This window comes from Bubalus kerabau, chromosome 8 (assembly GCF_029407905.1).
Source record: "Bubalus kerabau isolate K-KA32 ecotype Philippines breed swamp buffalo chromosome 8, PCC_UOA_SB_1v2, whole genome shotgun sequence".
NCBI lineage: Eukaryota > Metazoa > Chordata > Mammalia > Artiodactyla > Bovidae > Bubalus > Bubalus kerabau.
Genome location: NC_073631.1, coordinates 91478836 through 91500823, shown reverse-complemented (window position 1 = coordinate 91500823; position 21988 = coordinate 91478836). Strand labels below are relative to the sequence as shown.

Sequence of the window (21988 nt, the reverse complement as noted above, 5' to 3'; positions counted from 1 at the left end):
ATTCTTGCCTGGGAAATCCCACAGACAGAGGAGCCTGGTGGGCTACAGTCGATGAGGTCACAAAAGAGTCTAACATGACTTAGCGATGAAACAATGATGACTAAGTTTCAAATGCTATTCATTACACTGTGAATTACAGCAGCAAGATATTTCCCTTATAGGAAGGTGATGGGAAGTAAAAATGGAGAAATATGTCATGCTATGATATATGTCAGAGAAGGCAATAGCACCCCACTCCAGTACTCTTGCTTGGAAAATACCATGGACGGAGGAGCCTGGTAGGCTGGAGTCCATGGGGTCGCTAAGAGTCGGACACGACTGAGCGACTTCACTTTCACTTTTCACTTTCATGCGCTGGAGAAGAAAAGGGCAACCCACTCCAGTGTTCTTGCCTGGAGAATCCCAGGGACAGGGAAGCCTGGCGGGCTGCCGTCTGTGGGGTCGCACAGAGTCGGACACGACTGAAGCAACTTAGCAGCAGCAGCAGCATGATATATGTGCATGGGGAAAAAATGAGGTAGGTCAAGAAGTTTGGGAGCATCTTCCTTGTAAAGTCCAGACATCTTAGTATGTTTACAGCAGCCCTCACCAGGTGACTACCATCTACATCTACTGAATACCATCGTAATAACAACATTCAGTATTCTGTTCTACCGAAATTCCATTTTTCTCATGTCTTCACATGAGCTAACTGCTGTTCAACCTACAACGCAAAGGGCACATCATCTCGTGATGTCTCTGAAATCTTTCTTCTCTGACACCCTCAGATTCTTGTTTGTATGCCAGAGCATACTGAACTATATTTGTGTTGTAATTTTCCACTTTCAGTGTCTATCTTCAAATATACGGCAAACTCATTGATGGCAAGAAGTATACTATTTCACCTTGAAGCTGGGACTCTTAATTTTATGCCTAGCAGAGAATAAATACTCAATAAATGCTCTATGAAAGATGCAGATGCTTAAATGAAATAAGACATTTTAATAAGATATACAAGATTGTCAAATTTGACAATCAAGGATGAAAAGAAAATTAGAATAATTTATATAAGAATTCTAAAAACATATTAAACCATGTACAGAAGTCGACAGGGTAATCACTTTTTAAAGATTATCTTTTTATAAAACAACTTGAACACATTATCAAGGTAAAATAAAAAACATGATTCCATGTTTCAGACAGACTAGTACACTTAGGATATTACATTTTAAAAGATAAGATATTGGAATTAATATTTTCTTGACACTTTTATTACAAACTACAAACTACTTGTAAAGATATTTTATTCGCAGTAAATTGGTATTATTCACATCTTTACTCTTCTCAGAAGAAAATTAGGCCTCTAAGTATTCTAGGCCTTATAATCAGTCTTTGGTAGAATCAAGAATATAGCAGGTACCTCTTAGTATATATACATTCACAGTATATAAAATATTTGCAATACACTCATGGCAATTGGGCTTCCCTGGTGGCTCAGCTGGTAAAGAATCCACCTGCAAAGTGGGAGACCTGGGTTCAATCCCTGGATTGGGAAGATCCCCTGGAGAAGGGAAGGGCTACCCACTCCAGTATTCTAGCCTGGAGAATTCCAGGGACTGTATAGTTATGAAGGGTCGCAGAGTCAGACAAAACTGAGCAACTTTCACATGACAATTAGAAAATACAAAATTGGATATCTTACATAGCAAATTCTATCTATCTACTTTATCAAGTGTCTACTATGAGTTTCGAAAGCAAAATGTGGTATGAGTGGATTTATTAACACTGCCCCAACTATGAGTTTGAAAATTGAAGGCACTGGTCACAATTCTTTATCAATTAATAATAACTTCAAGTTCAATTTAATCATGAAAAACAATCTTTGCTCAAAAATTTAAAATACTCTCTTGGCCATGAGTTTTGATTCACATTTCAAATGTAAAAGTTTATATAGGTATCATTACTTGCCTAAAAAAAAAATCATCTGGCTAAATATTAAATATAAAAATGTACAAAATATAAAAGCACAAAGCATGTAGACAGGAAACTTAAGTACTGAATTTGTATTTTAATAGGTTGTTTGATTTTTAATATTTTGAATAAGTGACTGATGGGAAATGTTCTTCAATTTAACACTTTGACACGCCTTTTGGGTGACATTGGGGATGACTTCCGAACACCTGACTTTGAGGCACTCAGGGTACTGTTTCTCAGGAGTACATGGAGATACTGTGGCAGTTGTAGTGGAGGGTGAGATACTGCTGAAAGTGGTAGTAGATGCCTCATTCTGGCTGGAGGAATGATCACTGGGTTGTAACTTCACAGGGCTATCTATACAAATGTCTTCTGCCATACATACATTAACACTATGAACATTTTTTACATCAACTCTCTTCTTACAGTGTATGTTGGCATAACAACTGCAATAAAATGTATCAGAAAACTTTTGCAGGTCTTCAAGTGTGACTGTCCCAGGTACTGTGTATTTTCCACCCTTCCCAGTTTGAATAGCAAAATTCATTGGGTTTAGGTGAAGATAGTCGCTTGAATTCCAGTGTTTCCTTGTACATACTCCTTCATCGTGGCAAAGCACTTGGCTGCACATTTTGGCGGCTAGGGTGACGTTGATTATGTAAGGATTCAGTGTAGTGTTCAAGTAAGTGCCTAGGTTCATGCAAGATTGCTGTAAAATTATAAGATCAGATTATTAAGATCTAAGTAAATTAGTTCATATATGAATTAATTCACCACATAAAGCAATTTTAAAGGAAGCACCAAAAAACCAGTAAGAGGTAGGAAATATTTCATCTGTTTTGCTTTATCAAGACCATTCCAGCTATTTTTTTGTGTGTGACATTTGTAAGTTTCACATGCCATTTAATGTCACTAAATCATTAACCAGTTGAGGTTTAATACACCCTAGCCACAGTCTCCTCAATAATTCCTACACTAACAGGGATGGAAGGGGTGGAATGGTACAGTGGAGTGGAGTGGGGGTGGAGGGCTTAAAGCATGGAGTCTGGAGTCCATCTGCCCAGACTGGAGTCACAGTTCTATCAATGGCTAGCTATGTGAGCTTGGGAATCCCTTAAGCTTTCTAAGTCTTGGTTTCCTTTCTGGGTGACCTTGGGAAAATTAATTAACCTGACTATGCTTCAGCTTCATCATCTAAAGATAATTATAGAACCTACCTCATAGGGTTGTTGTGAAGATGAAAAGATACAGTGTATATAAAAGGGCTAAGCACAGGGTCCAGCATATCATTTTTTACCTCAATGTGTAGATAATATGAAGTACAAATAAAGATAAGAAGTATCACATTTCTTAGACACTTTTAAGCACTGGAAAGAGTGGTTTCTGAATTGCTAGCTCACCAGCTATCCCATCTTAACACCTGAGAGTGTGTGTATGTTGGTGCTGCCTTCTCCCTTCATCCCACTCTCTCCCTCCCCCACTGCGTGCACAAGTCCATTCTCCACATCTGCATTTCCATTCCTTCCCTGCAAAGAGGTTCATCAATACCATTTTAGATTCCATACATATGTGTTAATATATTATATTTGTTTTTTTCTTTTTTACTTTCTTCAGTCTGTATAACAGGCTCTACATTCATCCACCTCACTAGAAGGGGTGAGAAGTTGCTATGTAGGTCAAGGAGCCCGATCTGACACTCTGATACCTGGAGGGATGGGATGTGGGGAGGGGAGGAAGGCTGAGGGAAGGGATCTATATATAATTATGGCTGATTTGCATTGTCATATGGCAGAAACCAACACAACCTTGTAAAAAAAAATTAAATATTAAAAAAAAAATAAAAAAATCGCTAGCTCAAAACACCTAAACAGGTTCAACCGACTATATATTAAATGTTATATATAATTCAAGTATGGTTGAACTATGACAGCTGTTTTGCAGATATACTTATTTGGCAGAGTATGAGTGATGAGTCACTAAAATGATTCATCTTGAAATAGATACTTCTTAAAAGTAGGAATCCATCCTTTTCAAAATATAGAAGGTAGTTGCTTTCTTTCATGATCAACAATTCCATTGAGTGAGTTAGCTGTGCTCATCCTTCATTAAGATCAAAGGAAGTGTTTGTTTGTGTTAGGTTGGCAGGCAAGTTGAGGAACCTTGGCAGCTTCCAAGGTTTGAATCTATTTCTTTTTACCTTCTTGAAATGATGCCATCAATGGTAGGCAGAATAAGATCCTTCCAAGGATGTTCATACTCCAGTCCCTTGGAACCTGTGACTGTGTTACTTTACATGGCAAAAGGGACCCTCTAGATTTGATTAAGGCTGTGGATCTTGAGACTGGGAAAGTCTAAGGCCAAACCACCCTGAATGTACCTGATCTCGGAAGCTAAGCAGGGTCGGGCCTGATTAGTACTTGGATGGGAGGAGATGGGGAGAATATCCTGAACCATCTGATGGACTCAATCTAACCACGAGTCCATAAAAATGTAGAAACGTTTTCTATTTGGATTTTAAAAATGAGCTGGGAGAACGAGGACAAACACAAAGGTAAGGGAGACTCAACCCAGCATTGCTGGCTTTGAATGCAGAGGAAAAGGCCAAAAGCTAACGAATATGGTGACCTCATGAGAAACGAAATCACTTTAACCATAGCCAGACAGGAAATAGAGATCTTTATGCTACAAACACAAGAAATTGAATTCTGCCAACAACCCAAATGAGCAAATGAGGGTCTTTCCATAGAAAGGAACGCAGTCCTGCTGACATCTTGATTTTAGTGCATTAAGGTCCATGTTGGACTTCTGAACTACTGAACTGTAAGATAATAATTTTCTGCTGTTTAAACCACTGTTTGTTGTAGTTTTTATGGCAGCAATAGAAAACCTCTTCTTAATCCTCTAATAGCTTTACATAGTGTTTAGAATATAATTCAACTTGTATACAGCCTGCTGAGGTGTAACCTCTCCCATCTCTTGTACCCTCACCCACTTGGCCTTAGACACACTAGTTGTTTCACAAGCATGGCAGGTTCATTTCAAGCTGCACTTACTGTTTCCTCTGCCCAGAATGCTCTTCCATCTCATTTTAAACATTACTAACTCCATCTTGTCATTCAGATTGAAGTTTTCATTAGACCAGACCCTTCTTAGACACCTTTCCTGTTCACTTTCTTACATCTCTCTATTTAAATTTTCTGCATAGAACTTACCACATAAAATATTTTTATTGTTTTGTGTTGCCTCCATTGGGCTTACCTGGTAGCACAGTGGTAAAGAATCTGCCTGCCAATGCAGGAGATGTGGGTTCAATCCCTGGGTAGAGAAGATCCCCTGGAGTAGAATATGGCAGCCCACTCCAGTATTCTTGCCTGGGAAATCCCATGGACAGAGGATCCTGTGGTCTACAGTCCATGGGGTTTCAAAAGAGTCAGACACAACTTAGCGACTAAACAACAAGAACAATTGTTTTTATCCCTCCAACTGTATGAGCTTCATGAAGGCAGGGACTTTGTCAGTATTCCTTAACACAGTATCACCAGTGCCAAGGGCATATGAGAATTTATACCAAGATCAAAAGACATTGATCTGGGCTGCCTAGGTGGCACTAGTGGTAAAGAACCTATGTGCAAATGCAAGAGACATAAGAGACAAGGGTTCAATCCCTGGATCAGGAAGCTCCCCTGGAGAAGGAGATGGCAACCCACTCCAGTATTCTTGCCTAGAAAATCCCATGGACAGTGGAGCCTGATGGACTACAGTCCATAGGGTCGCAAAGAGCTGAACACCACTGAAGTGACTTAGCACAGATGACATTAGAGTTGTCTACAGAGACAAGAACTAGGCAGGAAGAGGAGTGAAAGGATAAGAATGTTTGAGAGTCAGTAGCCTACACAAGATGCAGTCTTTGTAGGCTTAAAGTCTTTCTCTAAGACATAAAGTCTAGTTTATAGCATTCATCAAAATCCATGCTGTAAATACTCCTACCATGGCAATTTTAAGCTACCAACATGACATCACCATTACATAGGACAGGATTATGGTGGGAAGAAACACACCATTGCATAATACCATTTCCACTTACACATATATGATTGATATAAATAAATCAAAAGTATGGATAATAGGACAATGAAGTAAATAATTGATACATTTTTAGTATTTATTACTTTTGTTTTTAGCATACTTAGCATACTTTTGTTTTTGCATACTTATTCTAAGTTTTTGTAATTTAATTTTTAACAAATAATTCACAAAATTTCTGAATATTTAACAATGAGGTCTCATGAACTAAAGCCAGTAGAAGCTGACTCTGTCTCACAGTTGGGTCTAGTAAGATGAAATGGAAGGAATGGTTTGCCTACATTTGATAACCATTGTTTTAAGTCAATTCCAATCATTGCAAGTAAACTTGGAATTACCAGTTTTTTAAGTTGTCAGTGGATCAGAGAAAACACAAGCAATCCATGACAGTATTGATGACATAGGAAAAAGGCAAAGTAATGATAGAATTAACATTCAAAATGATTGTAAATTGGGAAAGGTCTACAGGAAACAAGTTCAAATCAGTGTCATTAACTAGGAAGTCTTCATATTAAAGTTGAAGGACTGTCTCTATGTGAATACTGAAGGTGATTTGAGAGTCATGGTAGAAGAATGTGAATCTAAGATTGAAGTGCAATTAAAAAAAAAGTGTGGCAGTTGAATTCTATGCCATGTCATATTGCTAATGTCACCCTACTAATTGGAGAAGGCATGATTCATTCCTTATCAGAGTAAGTGTGAAGTTCTCAATTAAAAAAAAAATTATAAATGGGGAATTTATAAATGGTTCCATCAAAAAACTAATGGGATCCTTGAGAAGAGAGTTGATACATTTGAGAAAACAACTGATAAAAATCAGGAATATTCCTACGAGAATTATAATTCTTAAATAATTTTCTGACATATAAAAGATATTACAAAAGGGACATATCCCATTCTCTGAACTTATAGTCTATATTATTTCCCTTTACTGGTGATCAAACCAGAGATAATAGAATCTACCAAATAGGTAGGAGGGCTCAGATAATCTTGAAAAGAATTTCAAAAAGCTAAATACATTTATAAATGAAGGAGAAATACAGCTGATGTATCTGAAGGACAAGATACAAAAGATCTCTTTTGGTCTTAGAGTGTAAATTCTGTTCTTTCTAAGTCCTAGGATGAAACCTCTGGACCAAGAGCTTCATTAGGCACACTCCATGGCACCGAGGTTACTAGTATTTCCACATCGATCAGAGAAGGAAAGTTCAGCTCCAACTCAGCAGTGTCCATGTGACAGCTCTATTCTTGTTTTGAGTCAAGAATACTGAAGAGGTGAAGGATAAAGACCTGATATGGAGAAGGAAAGAGAGAAAAGAGAAAGAGAAAAGGAGCAGGTCATGATAGAATGGTTTAAGGCTTTTTGAAGTAAAGAAAATGCATTAGGAAAAAATGAATACAGTTCATACTATGTAGAGCTAAATAAACCTTCCTTCCTGATAAAACAAGTTTTGCTTAAAATAGACACTATTAAATACAACCTGTGGAAAATAAAGTGTTCCTTTTCTTCTCCCTTAGGGAAGCTTTGAACAATCGAATACATTTTCAAAGACTAACTGCCAACTGCCCACACCATCCCAGTTGCTGACCCCCCACAGTAAACTGTCATTAACTTAGTAAATAAGTAAGTGCTTAATAAAACAGTAATTGGGTGAATGAAAGAATGAGTGAATGAATATTGACTAGTTGAGCTCTTCTTTTGAGAAGCAACACGGCACAATAGAGTAAAAAAAAAAAAAAAAAACACCAAGAATATAGTCCTGTTTTTGCTACTTCTTAGCCAGGTAGCATAGAGAATTTCAATTAATCTCAACAAATTTCTGTTTCCTCACTGGAAAACTGCCTTATAACACAACCATACAATTGATAGTTTGATTTAACCACTATTAATTGAGCACCAACTACTTTGTGCCAAAGATGATGTTTATTACTCAATCCCACAACAATTCTCATAAACATTCAAAGCAGAAATGTTTTCATCTGTTTCCACATCTATTTTCATCATTTCAACTTACCATAGATAGACTTAGATTGAGACTGCCCCACATTATAATCCCAGAGGCACCTAGAGAAACGATCTCACCAACCGAATTCACAAGGTCACCCTGGCAAAGGTGATAGGGAGAGTTAACAGGGAGGAATACAATGAAGTGTTATACACAGGACAGTAACGCCAAAGCCAAGAATGCTGACCCAACAATAATTATGTAAGTATTTCTCCACTATTCATTTCTATCTTTTATGCCACCACTGTCCTACTATAACAAAAACATGAATTTTCTGCTACTATTTTAATTACTTTTATTGACAAGAGAGTAGGCCCATAAAAGGAGCTGAATTAATACATTGTCTATACTACCCAATTGTCTATGGTTGCTAAAATATTGTATGATTACATTAAAAATGAAATATATTCTTATTTTACATTCATATAAGGATGCAGAACTACCTGAGTGCATATTCCTAAAGATTATTTAAAGCTAAGTTTTACTCCCTTCAAAAATGATGTTCCATTCCACTAAATACCATTTGTGGACAATATTCCATAGCTTTCTTACCTTGCTTTATTTACTTACCTGAGAAAGATATGTTGAAGACCCATCAGTAAAAACTGGACGGGCATATACAAAAACCGGAAGTGGACTTTCAACACTCGCTATTTTAGACAACCGAATGGCTTCCTGGACACGATTACGAACATACAAGGCAGCATTTGGAGTAGATTTTAACTTGATATTCAAATAAACAGAAGGGAAAAGGGCAGTGCTTTCCTTCCACAACCAGTCGAGATCATCATTTCTCCTTTTTTCTACATCAGGGCAATTTCCATTGTAAGTAGGATGGTTATAATTATGATTGTAACAATCAGGAAAAAGATAATAACCCCATAAGTGATTTGGCCGAAGTAATTTTCCCAGTTTTAAAGTCTCTTGCATGAAACTCTTTCCTGCCGTCTCAAAATCCACTTTTGCAATCTTGGAAGCCTCTGGGAAACTGAGTTGCAGATTTTTTTGCAGAACCAACTCAACTGACTCATCCCTGTAAACATCTTTAGGTTTCCAGTTTCTTGCCCAGGTAGGCCTCCAGTTTTCCCAGTCAATGACCGCCAAGCCCACGCTGTCATTTGGTATGTAATAGGCAATGTCATTTTTTGCTTTCTCCAAATGATTTTTTAAGTTTCCCAACTGGGGAATTCCTCCGAATACGGTGTTGCCTGTTTTTTCATCTATATGAGGATAGTAGCCAAGTCTATCAGCATAAAATAATGTAATAAATTGTCCTGTAGCACTTTTTTGGGGGCTTCCTTTTACAGAGAAGAGTCTCAGATCTGGAGGTAGTTGAAATCTTCTGTTAACACAGCGTTCAACTGGGGCATTCCAGGCCCAGAGGAAAGAAGTGTTTGAAATAAGAGGGGGTGCTCTGAAGTCCAGAGCCAAACAACATGGAAGCAGAAGGAAGGTGAACACTGCCTGGGGTGTTCCGCTAGACCCAACAGAGCTCCTAAAGGAGATATGGTGGCGCCTCAGCATTCTCGTCACAAAGAGCGACGACTATGAAAAGCACTTTTTTCTCCTACGCGCGTTGGTTTACCTAATATTTGATGCAAGATATGAACACAGAATGAAGCTACTTTGATGGATAAAAATAAATAATGATGATTTACATTTCAATATTCTTCTTCCTTCGTATTTAGGAATGTTTTGCAAGTTGCTTCATCTGTAACTGAAAAAAAAAAATAATAATAGTAAATGTAGAATGTGTCATTACACTACATTTCCATGTCAGAGATTATAAGCTTCACAGTCAAGTTCTTGACTTTAAGTGCAGGGAGTTTAATTCAATGTTTGAAGATGAAGGACTCCTGTGTTTGAATTAATGAAATTATTTTCTCTTATGTGTGATACAGATTGTATAGTGACTAATGCTTGTCTCATGTTTCCAAATCACTGTTGAACCTACAGAGAAATGAAGGTTGCTCTTTTACCTTGTGCCTTCCTAGCTGTGCAGAATGCTGTACCAAACAATGCCTTAGCAACAAACTGTTAAGTAAAAATAAAGTCCAAGTTGAACCTCTCAGTTTGTTATTTCTTGAAAGAACATTTTTCAGTGTTCTGCCAAAAAGTGGGAAAAAACCTCTCATGGAATGGTGAGATTTCACCATTATTTTTTTTCCCCTTTCTTAAGGAAGGCAGGTAGAAGAGGTAAAAGTCACTTCTGCCAGAGGAAATAAGTCAAAAGTTTGCTCGAAACTATTGAATCAAATAAAATCGCCTTTTGAGGGGTACGTTGAAGTGCTATTTTTTGTGCTCCATACTATATCAAAGTAATGTACATTTGTGTTTAAAGTTAATAAAATATTTTATGACTTTATATCTTCCAGTATAAAGATTGGTTCTGGCCTACCTCATGAAAAGGAATATATGAACTTTGGCCTTTTATGGTCTTCTATAGTTGACATTGTATTATATCATTTTGATTGTCACAATGTGAAGTGTTAGGGCACATTTTGTGGTACAATAAAACATTCTGAGTCAAGGATAAGAAATTAAACTATGTATTATTTAACATTTGGTATTTGTAAAAATTACCTGCAAGAAGACATATTTAAATGTTCTGTGATTCTAGGAGGAAACTAGAATGTTGAATTGGATTATTAGCATACTGCTATGTAACTGTAAAAAGAGAATTTAACATTTTTCCCATAAACATGTGGTCTTACCATAAATATCCATTTATTCCCATTGCTGAAAAGCAGTTACTCTAAAGAGACCACCACTGACAGAATAAAATAAAATCTTAAGAACCATTACAGTCTCATGCTTTGAAGAAAATGGATTTCCCCTGCTAATGTTTAAAACATGTAAAAGAACTAAAAATTTTCATAGTTTAAGCCCTTATAAACTTTCTTACTTAGGAGTTAGAAAATCTTCACCTAAAGTAGCATTGGAGGAAACACTCCTCTAAACTACCAATACAAACGCCTGAATGGCAGCTAGTGAGACAACTACGTGGAATAAAGAAAGGATTAGGTTAAACTTGTTGAAATAATGTTCATACCTAATTTCCACATGATCATTTTATATAAAAAAAGCTTGGGGAAGAATGAGCCTAATGGGAAGATCTCTACTTACAGAAATTGTCAAAAAAAGAATGGACACTTCCATCCTTAATTGTGAATTTAAATTTTAAAAAGTAACAAAGCTGTGACATTTAAAGGAGGATAGTTGCTCTAACGGGTTGAACAGTGTGCCCCCTGCAAATGCAATTCTACCTCAAACCTCATAAGAATATGACCTTATTTGGAAATAGAGTCTTTGCAAATATAAATAGTTAAAGATAAAAGATGATATCATCTTGGATTAGGGGAGACCCTAAATTCAGTGACTGGTACCCATATAAGAAGAGTAAAGGACACAAAGATGTAGGGAAGAAGGCCATGTGACTATGAAGACGGAGACTGAAGTAACACAGCTACAAACCAAGGCATGCCAAGGATGCCCTGAGCCAACAGGAGCTAGGTAAAGACAAGGAAAGACTCTTTTCTGGTGTCTTGAAAGGGAACACAACCCTGCTGACACCCTGATTTAGAACTTCTGGCCTTCAGAACTAAATCATAAATGTCTGTAGTTTTAAGCCACTAAGTTAATTGCAGTTTGTTTCAGCAACCCTAGAAAACTCGTTCTAATCACCAAAGGTAAAAAGGATTGTAGTTTCTACAAGTTTCTTTTCTCAAGCCAGTTTCATCTTCAAGATTAAAAATTAGCATGTTTATATGCATCATAATGTAACTCTTTTACTCAAACTGACCTAATTATAACAAACCAGTGACAGAGCCAGAACCAGAAACTGCATTTCTGTGGAATAAAACCTTCTTGAAGTCTTCAGAGTTTAAGTAAAACTCCATCCTTTGGCCCACCTGATGATCATCAACCTAACCTCAAATGTCACTGTTTCATACATAGCAAGATGTTTGGTGTCTGTGTGAGCCAAGGCAATGACCAGAGGCAAAAGCCCATGAGGCCAGTAAGATTCACTTGAGCTTGAAACTGATTACGGGTTTGAGTTTCAGTGGGAATCGCTCTGTGTGTGTGTGCTCAGTTGCATCAGACTCTTTGCTACCCCTCAGACTGTAGCCCGCTAGACTCCTCCATCCATGGAATTCTCCAGGCAAGAATACTGGAGTGGGTAGCCATTCCCTTCTCCAGGCAATCTTCCCGACCCAGGGATCGAACGCACATCTCCTGAATTGCAGGTAGATTCTTTACTGTTGACCCACCAGGGAAGCCCTAGGAAGAGATCTACAGGAATTTAATTTTCCAAGCAAATAGACAGATAGTTGGGAGACTGCTGTGTTAATCCATAGGTGAGAGAAAATAAACAGGAACATTTTTAGGTCTAAAATACAAAGGCAAGATTGAGAAATCACAGATCAGAGGTTTCTAACTATAGTCAGAAAATTAAATGGATTACATTTACAGCAGAAACTTCGAGGTTCTCAACATTCACTTCTGAGACCCAGTTAAAGGAACTAGCCTAAGTCCAGAGCTTTATGAGTAGCAAAGAGCATATTTGGACTGGCTGGGATCTTCATTGTCATAAGCAATTCTTGTTAATAAGAATAAGTCATGATGTTTTATAAGTAATGTGGCCGGAAATAGATAATAAACTTGATTCAATAAGAGAAGTTAATGACATTTGTGGCTGCATTCCATCGACTCCTTTCCCTTTTCCCTTTATCATTATCATCACCAGTATTCTTTATTATTCATTCCTTCTCCTACTTTGTCTCAGGTTTGTCAGTATCTCCCACAGATTAAATTTACACAGACTGGAGACCCTCAAGGCTAAAGAAATTGCTAATTTTTAATCTGTGTATCCGCTGTAAGATAAGTTGCTTCAGTCATGTCCAACTCTTTGTAATGCTATAGACTGTAGTCCACCAGGCTCCTCTGTCCATGGAATTCTCCAGACAAGAATACTGGAGTGGGTTACCATTTCATTCTCCAGGGGATCTTCCCAACCCAGGGATCAAACATCTCATGTCTCCTGCGTTGGCAGGCAGGTTCTTCACCTCTAGCGCCACCTGGGAAGCCCCTAGCAAGCACAATTAAGTGCCAAACACCCTCCAAACCCAGAGTGTTGGTCTTAAAAACAGCACATTACGGAACTTCTAATTTTTTTCACCAAAAGTCATACCTCATTTTCCCTATAAACTTATACAATACAATTTTAAAAGACAACTTATTTTTGAAGCACCTTTAAAAGTTTTCCTCTTAAGAAGTCAGTAGGTTAGAAACTGTTTCAATCTATTAGCTCTGCAGTGTTTAACCTACTGAGTGAGAAAAGGCAGATCTTTGCCCAGTCAGTTAAAGACTTAAATCTTTTGAGATGTTATTGTATGATGGGGGGAAAGGGGCTTTTTTGTGTGTGCCTGTACATGTGTGTGTATGTTTGAATATGTGTGTTTGAATCCTGGAAACTCAAGTGCCTCCTAACCAAGAGGGTTAGCGAAGATGGTAAATTAACATAAGAATGCTATGAATTTTTCTGTTAGCACTTGAAATGAGTTTAAGAATGCAATGATAGAACAAATTCTCATTTGCAGTAATTTTGAGGTGTTTTGTTAAATAGTGACAAATTTCTGTAGTGTAATATAGATGAAGAATGGACTCAAGGCACCCATTTCAAGGAAGTACAGCGTTCACTGCAAAAGTAATCTCTCCTTACAAAATTGGTAAAAATAATTAGATTTCACATTTTCAAAATGTAAAGATATACTTGATATCTGTTAGCTAAAGGAAAATATTAATTTTCTGAATTCTGCTCCTTAAAATGGGAAGGGAGAGGAGAAAAAGAAGAGCCAAGTAAATAACAAAGTTCCTCAAGAGGAGTTCTGAAACTATTTAATGGCTGTAGTGGAACACAGAGATGTAATCTATACATGCTCACTTTATGCAGTAAAAGTTTGTCCTATTGTGCCATGATAAAATCAGGGAGTAATATAGCTACAAAGCTAGAAAACCACAGTATCGTTAAACATGAAAATTCTAAATATTAAAACTGTAAGCAAAGTTATATTGTTACTTTGTAAAAGATAGAAATATTTCAGCTTTGGAAAATGCTTGGCAGGTCAATACCTAGGACAATGTTTAATTGAAAATAAGAAAGCAATTTCATCTTATTCTTAGACAAAAATCCCTTTGGAAAGAATATGAATGTGCTTATAAGGACTTTCTGTGTCCAGAATACCTTTGCAAAATCCAGAGGCCTTGTAAAAGAAGTACATAATATACCTTTAACTGTAGGATTAGGTTATTGTCAACTTTCTAAGCCACTAGTTGATACACAATAGATACACACAGGAATTAGTTATTAAAGGAATGAATGACATACTTTGAATTTCAATAAGCTCAAAATCATGGCTTATGGTGACACTTTAAAGTGAAGATGTTTAAACAAGAACCAAAATGTATCATCCAGAAGCCACAGAACTATTAAATAAAAACCAGAACGAGACAGCAATTGAAGCAGTAAAAACAAATTTTGGGAAGACAAACTACTGCAATAGGGGAAAAGAGACCTCAGCATACAACTGGGCTCCATTTTTGAATACAGCAAGGACTCTGAGAATTTATAACCGAGGAACAGAGGGCTGAGGGTGGTCGGTGGGTACAAAATTACTAAAGGAAACATCAGGGGTGAGGGGAAAGTCTGGCTAAAGACACCTGAGAGGATTCTTGCTGAATGCAAGCCAGGTGGTCAGAGGTCATATGGGGGACGGTGGCAGATGAGGAAGCTGCTACAGGTCCAGGGGACAGAGAAGGAGGATGGGGCATTCGTGGTAAACTGCCTTCAGAAGGTTCCTGCTAGAATTGGACTCTACAAGGAAGGCTACAGAGGAAGCTCAGCGTTTGAGGCAATGACGAAAAGAGACCTCAGCGAGCCTGACACATAGGGTCCAGTGGAGAACCTTTGTCAGCCCCCTGTTTGTAGATGCAGAGTGAGTTAACCAGTTAATGAAATAAATGACTTTAATGTATCTGAAATTCCAGTAAACTCAAAATCATGGCTTGTGGTGACACTTTAAAATGAAGATGTTCAAATAGAGTAAAAAAGAACTGTAGCATCCATAGCCAGAATTCAAACATTACTCAGAAAACAAGTATGTCTTCTATAGCCAAGCATGACTTCCTGACACACCCAGATATGACTGAAATGAAGTAATCGAACAGTGGAATAAAGCTATGAAGAGTCTCTAAATCCTAGAGGCTAATTAGAAATACAGTAGCTTCCCCAGGGGTGCTCCTGTCAGACCCCAGGCTGAGCGCCATGACACCTGACTTGCAGTCATCCCACCAACATTCCATCATGTAAATCTGAGACCAGGGCTGGTTCTTCTGTGGTTCCAGTGCCTCAGCTGCCTGGTACTGATGGACAAAGGGCACTTAGCAGGTTGGAGTTCAGGGCACACAGCCTGCCCCCAAAGATGCCAAAGCTACATATTGATTATTTCTAATTAAAGTTACTTGAAAAGCAGCACATATATGAACCCTTTGATCCTTCTATGTCTCCCTGAATACAGGAGATAAATCTCCCCTCTGAAGGCTGCTAGTAGAGACATCTTTATCACCAGAGATAATTCATTTCAGGGTTGAGAAGCCCATATACACAAACCCTGTTCCTTCTCTAATAATTTATTACTCACGTCTAAACTTTCCTTAATTTTCTTATTAATTATGGCTCCAAACCTAAACTTCTTTGTCCTATCCAATGCTCACAAATTTATTCTTTACATAAAAGATATAAAAGCTGCCCACTTTTGATCACTAAGCATCATTTTATGATCTCTGGTGTACATGAAATTAATTTTTCTCCTGTTAATCTATCTTGTGTCAATTTTATTACCTGTCCATGCACAAAAACTCAAGAAGGGTAGCAAGGAATAGTTTCCCCTTCTGGACAATACCAGTCAAGTTCAAATTCAGGAAGAATAATGAACACCTCCAATTTTACCAGTGCTTTGCACAATGAAATTCACAACAGTAAAATAGATATAACATGGGCCATGAGTTTGCACTTGGCCTCCTATTAGCCATAAGCATTGTTTCTCCTCCCTTGATGAGTCAGATGACTTTTGGGTTTTATTTCTCTGAATCATCAAAGTCCCAGTTACTAAATCTTCTACATATGGGATTATAGCAGAGGCCCAAATGGTCACTATAGTCTAACATAAACAGAAAACATCTGTCTATTCATAAATTTCCTTTCTCTAGAGACAAGAGGGACCCAATGGCATTAAATGTATGTGAGCACATTTACTCAGGATGAAGATAAATACTGTTAAAGATGAGCTCAGCTTCAGAAGACAATACAACAAACAGATGTTTTCATCATATCTGTTTAAGATATCTGAAGCCTACAGAGATATCAGCCTTCTACATGGAAGACCCAGGATACAGACTGAATTTTTTTCTTAGAATAGAGGACTGGTTCAAAAATGTCAGAATTTTAAGTGATTTAACATTATCACCCTAAAAAGCCACGCTCTTCAGTCTGCCATAAGAATGCATAACCATGCTGTGCTTTTGTGAAAGCAAAACCATGGCTGAAGTCTCAAGCAACTAGATGATTTCTCAGCAGGCACGTGTGACCATCCAGTCTAGGCCAGCTTTTCAGCCAAGATGCAAACAAAAATAAAACTCAAATTTTTCAGTGTACCTGAAAGTTCCTGTTCCTTTGAAGAAGTTTGGGGAGTTACAGGTTCTCACAGACAGAATTAATTCTATATGGAAATTCTATATGTCTTATTCCTGCTATGTACCTCTCATGTTAATCTTTCTTAGATTTTAAAAATCTCTATTACAAGCCTAGGGATATAACTCTATAAGACTGTTCCCACTGTGCAGCCTTTCCAAATATCAACAGATCTGACTATGGAAGTGTTAATCTCTGATTGTCACCAAGGCTATTTTAAGTGTACCAAAGTGGTCAGAAAAAATGTACTTATTTCTTAGTACACCAGCCACAATTTCTGTTCAAATTTGAAATATCTCCCTCCCTGACAGACTGTAAATTCACTATTATGTTCCAGTTTCCAGTAGTGTGCCTGTCATGTAGTAGGAGGTCCCTAAGTACTTAATTGAGTGGGTGAAAAAATGAATCTATCTGTTAATCATTTTATCAAATTATTTTTTTCCTTTGCCTAAGTTTCACCACATCAGTTTTATTGTCCTACCATTCTCCCTGGCTTCCCCGGTGGCTCAGTCAGTAAAGAATTAGCCTGCAATGCAGGAGACCTGGGTTCGATCCTTGGGTTGGGAAGATCCCCTGGAGGAAGGCATGGCAATCCACTCCAGTAATCTCCAAACCTGGAGAATCCCTGTGGACAGAGGAGCCTGGTGGGCTATAGGCCAGGGGAGTCACCTAGAGTCAGATACGACTGAGCAACCAAGCACAACACAGCACATTCTCCCAAAGGCAAGTTATCTATTGGATAATATTCAGTTTATCTATAGCCACTATGGAAAACAGTATGGAGATTCCTTAAAAAACTACTTGGGAAAGGAGTAGGTCAAGACTGTATATATTGTCATCTTGCTTATTTAAATTTTATGCAGAGTACATCATGCAAAATTCCAGGCTGGATGAAGCACAAGCTGGAATCAAGATTGCTGGGAGAAATATCAATAACTTCAGATATGCAGATGACACCACCCTTATGGCAGAAAGCAGAGAGGAACTAACTTGATGAAAGTGAAAGAGGAGAGTGAAAAAGCTGGCTTAAAACTCAACTTTCAGAAAACTAAGATCATGGCATCCAGTACTATCACTTCATGGCAAATCGATGGGGAAACAATGGAAATAGTGACAGACTTTATTTTCTTGGCTCCAAAATCACTGCAGATGGTGATTGCAGCCATGAAATTAAAAGACACTTGCCCCTTGGGAAAAAAACTATGAGAAACCTAGACAGCATATTAAAAAGCAAAGATATTATTTTGCAAACAAAAGTCTGTCTAGTCAAACCTATGCTTTTTCCAGTAGTCATGTATGGATGTGAGAGTTGGGCCATAAGAAAGTTGAGTGCTAAAGAATTGATACTTTTGAATTGTGGTGTTGGAAAAGACTCTTGAGAGTCTCTTGGACAGCAAGGAGATCAAACCAGTCAGTCCTAAAGGAAATCAGTCCTGGGTGTTCACTGGAAGGACTGATGTTAAAGCTGAAGCTCCAGTACTTTGGCCACCTGATGTGAAGAACTGACTCATTGGAAAAGACCCTGATGCTGGGAAAGATTGAAGGCAGGAGGAGAAGGGGAAGGCAGTGGATGAGATGGTTGGATGGCATCACTGACAGATGGACATGAGTTAAGCAAGCTCCAGGAGTTGGTGATGGACAGGGAAGCCTGGTGTGCTGCAGTTCATGGGGTCGCAAAGAGTCGGACATGACTGAACTGAACTGATGACACAGAAATCCCGCTACTTGGCATATAAGCCTGAGAAAACCATAATTGAAAAAGACACGTGTATCCCAGTGTTCACAGCAGTACTGTTTACAATAGCTAGGGCATGGAAGCACTCTAGGTGTCTGTCGACAGATGAATGGATAAAGAAGATATGTATATACAGTGAAATATTACTCAGCCTTACAAAGAATGAAATTGAGTCAATTCTAATAAGGTGAATGAACCTAGAGCGTATTCCAGGTGAAGTAAGGAAATAGGAGAGCTCACTCGGTGCTTGCATAAGAGCACAGCTAATCTCTGCACTGAGATCATCACTGGTCAAAATCTACTCATAGAGAGCATTTCAGAGCAGAAACTAAATCACCTAAGTAGTCTGTGCATTTTAGGCACAAATGCAGGGTAACTGTGAACATGATTATCTAAGAAAGTGATGTTGAGTAGGCTTATCCCTAAAATTTCCCTTCCAAATTGTAGGTCGCAAACTAACAGTGGACCTCGGAATTGATTTAATTGGTTGGAATGAGCATTTAAAGAAAATAAGTGAAATAGACAATAATAGAGTGGAATACAATAAGATAGAATACAATGGGACAGAATAGGAAACTCAGAAAGTACTACACCCCCACACAGTAAGCATGAGTATGAATTTACAAGCCTTTTCTATATATATTATACATGTGTGCACTGGGTCACAGTGTAAGCTGTATTTTTTACTGTGGAATGGATCAAACCACTTTGATACTCGAAAGCTTTCAGTCTGACACACCTGGATACTGCATCCTCAGTCAGCTGTTTTCTAATTATGTGGTCTTGGGTAAGTTATTAATTCTCTTTAACCTCTTCAGCAACCACAACAAACTTCTGAGCTGTCTCAGGGCTCCTTCATGTCTGTAAATGACTAAACTACTGGACTAAGCAACTTAGTTTTCTATGTGAGGACCAGCAGGCCTGGAATCTGGCTTCTCAACTTGGGAGCAATGTGACTTTGCCCAAACTATTTAACTTCACTACACTTTAGTTTTTCTTGTCTTTAATTTTTTTTCCAACTACAAAAATGTGGGTATTGATAGCAGCACTTTCCTGGGTCTGTTGGGAAATTTTCATTAGGTAAAGTGCACTGACCACTTAACACAAAGCCCAGGAAGGGTTCAGAGCATGCTACCCCTAAATGTGCCACTTTCCCATATTATTGTGATTATTTTGAGCTGAAGGTGATGCAGCAACAGCAAATACAGACAGTCTGTCTAACTTCCCCCTTTCTTCCTGAAGATTTCCCGTGTAAAATATGTACTCTGTACCAGGATGTGAGGAACATCTTACCACCAGAGGAAGGTAGTTGATGCCAAAATGGATCTGCACAAACCTATGAAAATGACCCTTATCTTCCAGTAGTTTCCCTCAGATATTTCCTAGTCACAGTTACTGCTCATCAAAGCTCTTTCTCTTTGTCTTGTCACTCCTTCATAATTTATCATTCTCTATTGAAAAGATCTGTAAACTCTTGATCGTAACTTCTCCTTTGGGTCTCCCTTTTTGCTATGGAAGCTTCCATGTGCATGTAAAAATATTCAATAAAGTTTATATGCTTTTCTCCTGTTCATCTGGTTTTTTTACCAGTTGAATTTTCAGGCCCCAGTTACAGAACCTAAGAGGATAAAGTTCCTTTTCCACTATTCACCAGACACATAGTACATACCAAATAAATGGAAGCTGTTCCTGTTGTCATTATTAATGAAATCATCTCTTGTCTACACCGTCTTGTATATGAAAGGAAAGAAGAACATGAAAGAAATGGAAGCCCAAAGACCATTTACTGATTCTCAGACCTGCTGACATTAAAACTTCCCTAGGAAACCACTGCCCCCTCCCCCTAAGTTTTTAATGTAAATGCATGACCCACAGGCAGTTGTCCTGGTGGAAATGAAATACTAAGCACAGTCATAGTACAGAGAAGCCAGATCTAATGGTGGCACTGTGCCTCAGTTTATCACTGTGCTCTGTGCCCTGAGAGGGAGCCTACATGAGGTCTCCGTGGATTCTGATGTCTCCATGTGCTTTATCAGCACATCAGACTAACTCAAGCCTTAGTGTGTGCTGTATGTGGCATTAATATGTCTTCCTCTCTTTTTCATTTGTTTGCAACTGGTGGAAATGCCTACTATGTCTGACTGGAATGTTTTTCTGACCTGTCAAATATGACTTCAGTCTTTTAAATTGGATTATGGAACAAGTAAGTGGCATATAAGTAAGTAACTTTTAAAACAAACAGTAGCAGAACAAACTATTAGTATAGATTCCAGATCTTTTTACAATGTTAGGTTTTTAAATATTAGTATGGCCAAACAGTCTTCTATTTCACAGAAAAGAAGGAAGTAGTTACCAAAAACCAAAGCAGCAATAATTAACAGGAGTATTTCTCAACATCAAACCTACTTTGGCTGTTAGCAGGTTTATTACATCTACACAATAAGAGTCATCATTAATAACCATTATTATTGCTGTTATAAAAATAAATAGTACACTTAGCACATCACATATATATCAAAACATGTAACAGGTGCTATTGAAAAACCAACTACGATGTCAGCCTTCTAGTGGCATTACAAAGGTGCGTGAATAGGCCTTGTCATCTCTGCCCCTCTCTACTACTCCATAAAGAGCTGAGCACATTTACCCTTGCGGATGAGCACAGCAGTCAATTCTGTCTGTCTCCTCACCAAGAACAGAGATAAACGGGAGCCCCCTATGATTCCCACCTGAGACCAGAGAATTAGGAACACAGAGCTATTGTGACAGGCGACTAAGAATCTGGCCAGTTTATGACAGGATAGGAGTGTCCTTGAGGTTCACCAACTGGGAAAAGGCACAGGGAAGACAGAACTCTGAGAAGATGGGGAAATCAGCCATAGACATATCCAGAAGTATTCATTAGGATGGTAGGCTGTTCCGCCTACCATTCTAAAGCAGGATTAGAATTTTTGAAGAGTTTGAACCTAGTTTGAGATTGGGGGATGGATCAACTGAGTTTGAGGGTTGGGGATAAGAGCTTCATAAGACCTATGGTTCTTGCAACAACAACAAAAAGCCAGAATAGATGGATAATAAGATAACTTCAAAGACTTAAAAAAATTTCAAAGGCATGTGCTCACTTGTCAACTTAATCATAAGGCAGTAGGTCTCCTAAGGTTGCATCTATTTAATACTTTAGCTCCTTAATGAATGTTTATAGTTTGGACAAAATTGTTTCTATTCATTTTTATGGCTTACTTGATTTTAATGCTTAACTTATAATAGTTTAAAAAATCCCAAGATATAAGTAGTTTTTATTGATGGCCTAAACTGCCATCAATCAAGTGTGAAATATTAAATTTTAAGTGTTAACATGAGAATAGCAAGAGTTTCATCAAAATTAAAGAGAGTGTTTTCACAGGGAAGTGATTTCAACCAAATCTCTAAAACTCAGACGATCAATAATCAGTCATGAAATTA

The 21988-nt window shown here is 38.0% G+C and overlaps 1 protein-coding gene across 1 annotated transcript; it reads right to left on the bottom strand.

Annotated features, from left to right (window-relative positions):
- Positions 1-2047: 2047 nt before the first annotated feature.
- On the bottom strand, positions 2048-9566 carry LOC129658617 (hyaluronidase PH-20-like). The gene is made up of 3 exons (XM_055589513.1): positions 8613-9566; positions 8052-8141; positions 2048-2662 (listed from the first exon to the last, which is right to left on the bottom strand). Exons 1-3 carry the CDS (start codon positions 9564-9566, stop codon positions 2048-2050), a joined length of 1659 nt encoding a protein of 552 aa, XP_055445488.1.
- Between the last annotated feature and the right edge of the window lie 12422 nt (positions 9567-21988).

Coding starts and splice junctions, on each gene's coding strand:
- LOC129658617 (XM_055589513.1), bottom strand. CDS start 9,566: ATGCTGAGGCGCCACCATATCTCCTTTAGGAGCTCTGTTGGGTCTAGC. Junction 8,142..8,612: donor CTTCAACATATCTTTCTCAG/GTAAGTAAATAA, acceptor CACCTTTGCCAG/GGTGACCTTGTGAATTCGGT. Junction 2,663..8,051: donor TCAATCTAAGTCTATCTATG/GTAAGTTGAAAT, acceptor ATAATTTTACAG/CAATCTTGCATGAACCTAGG.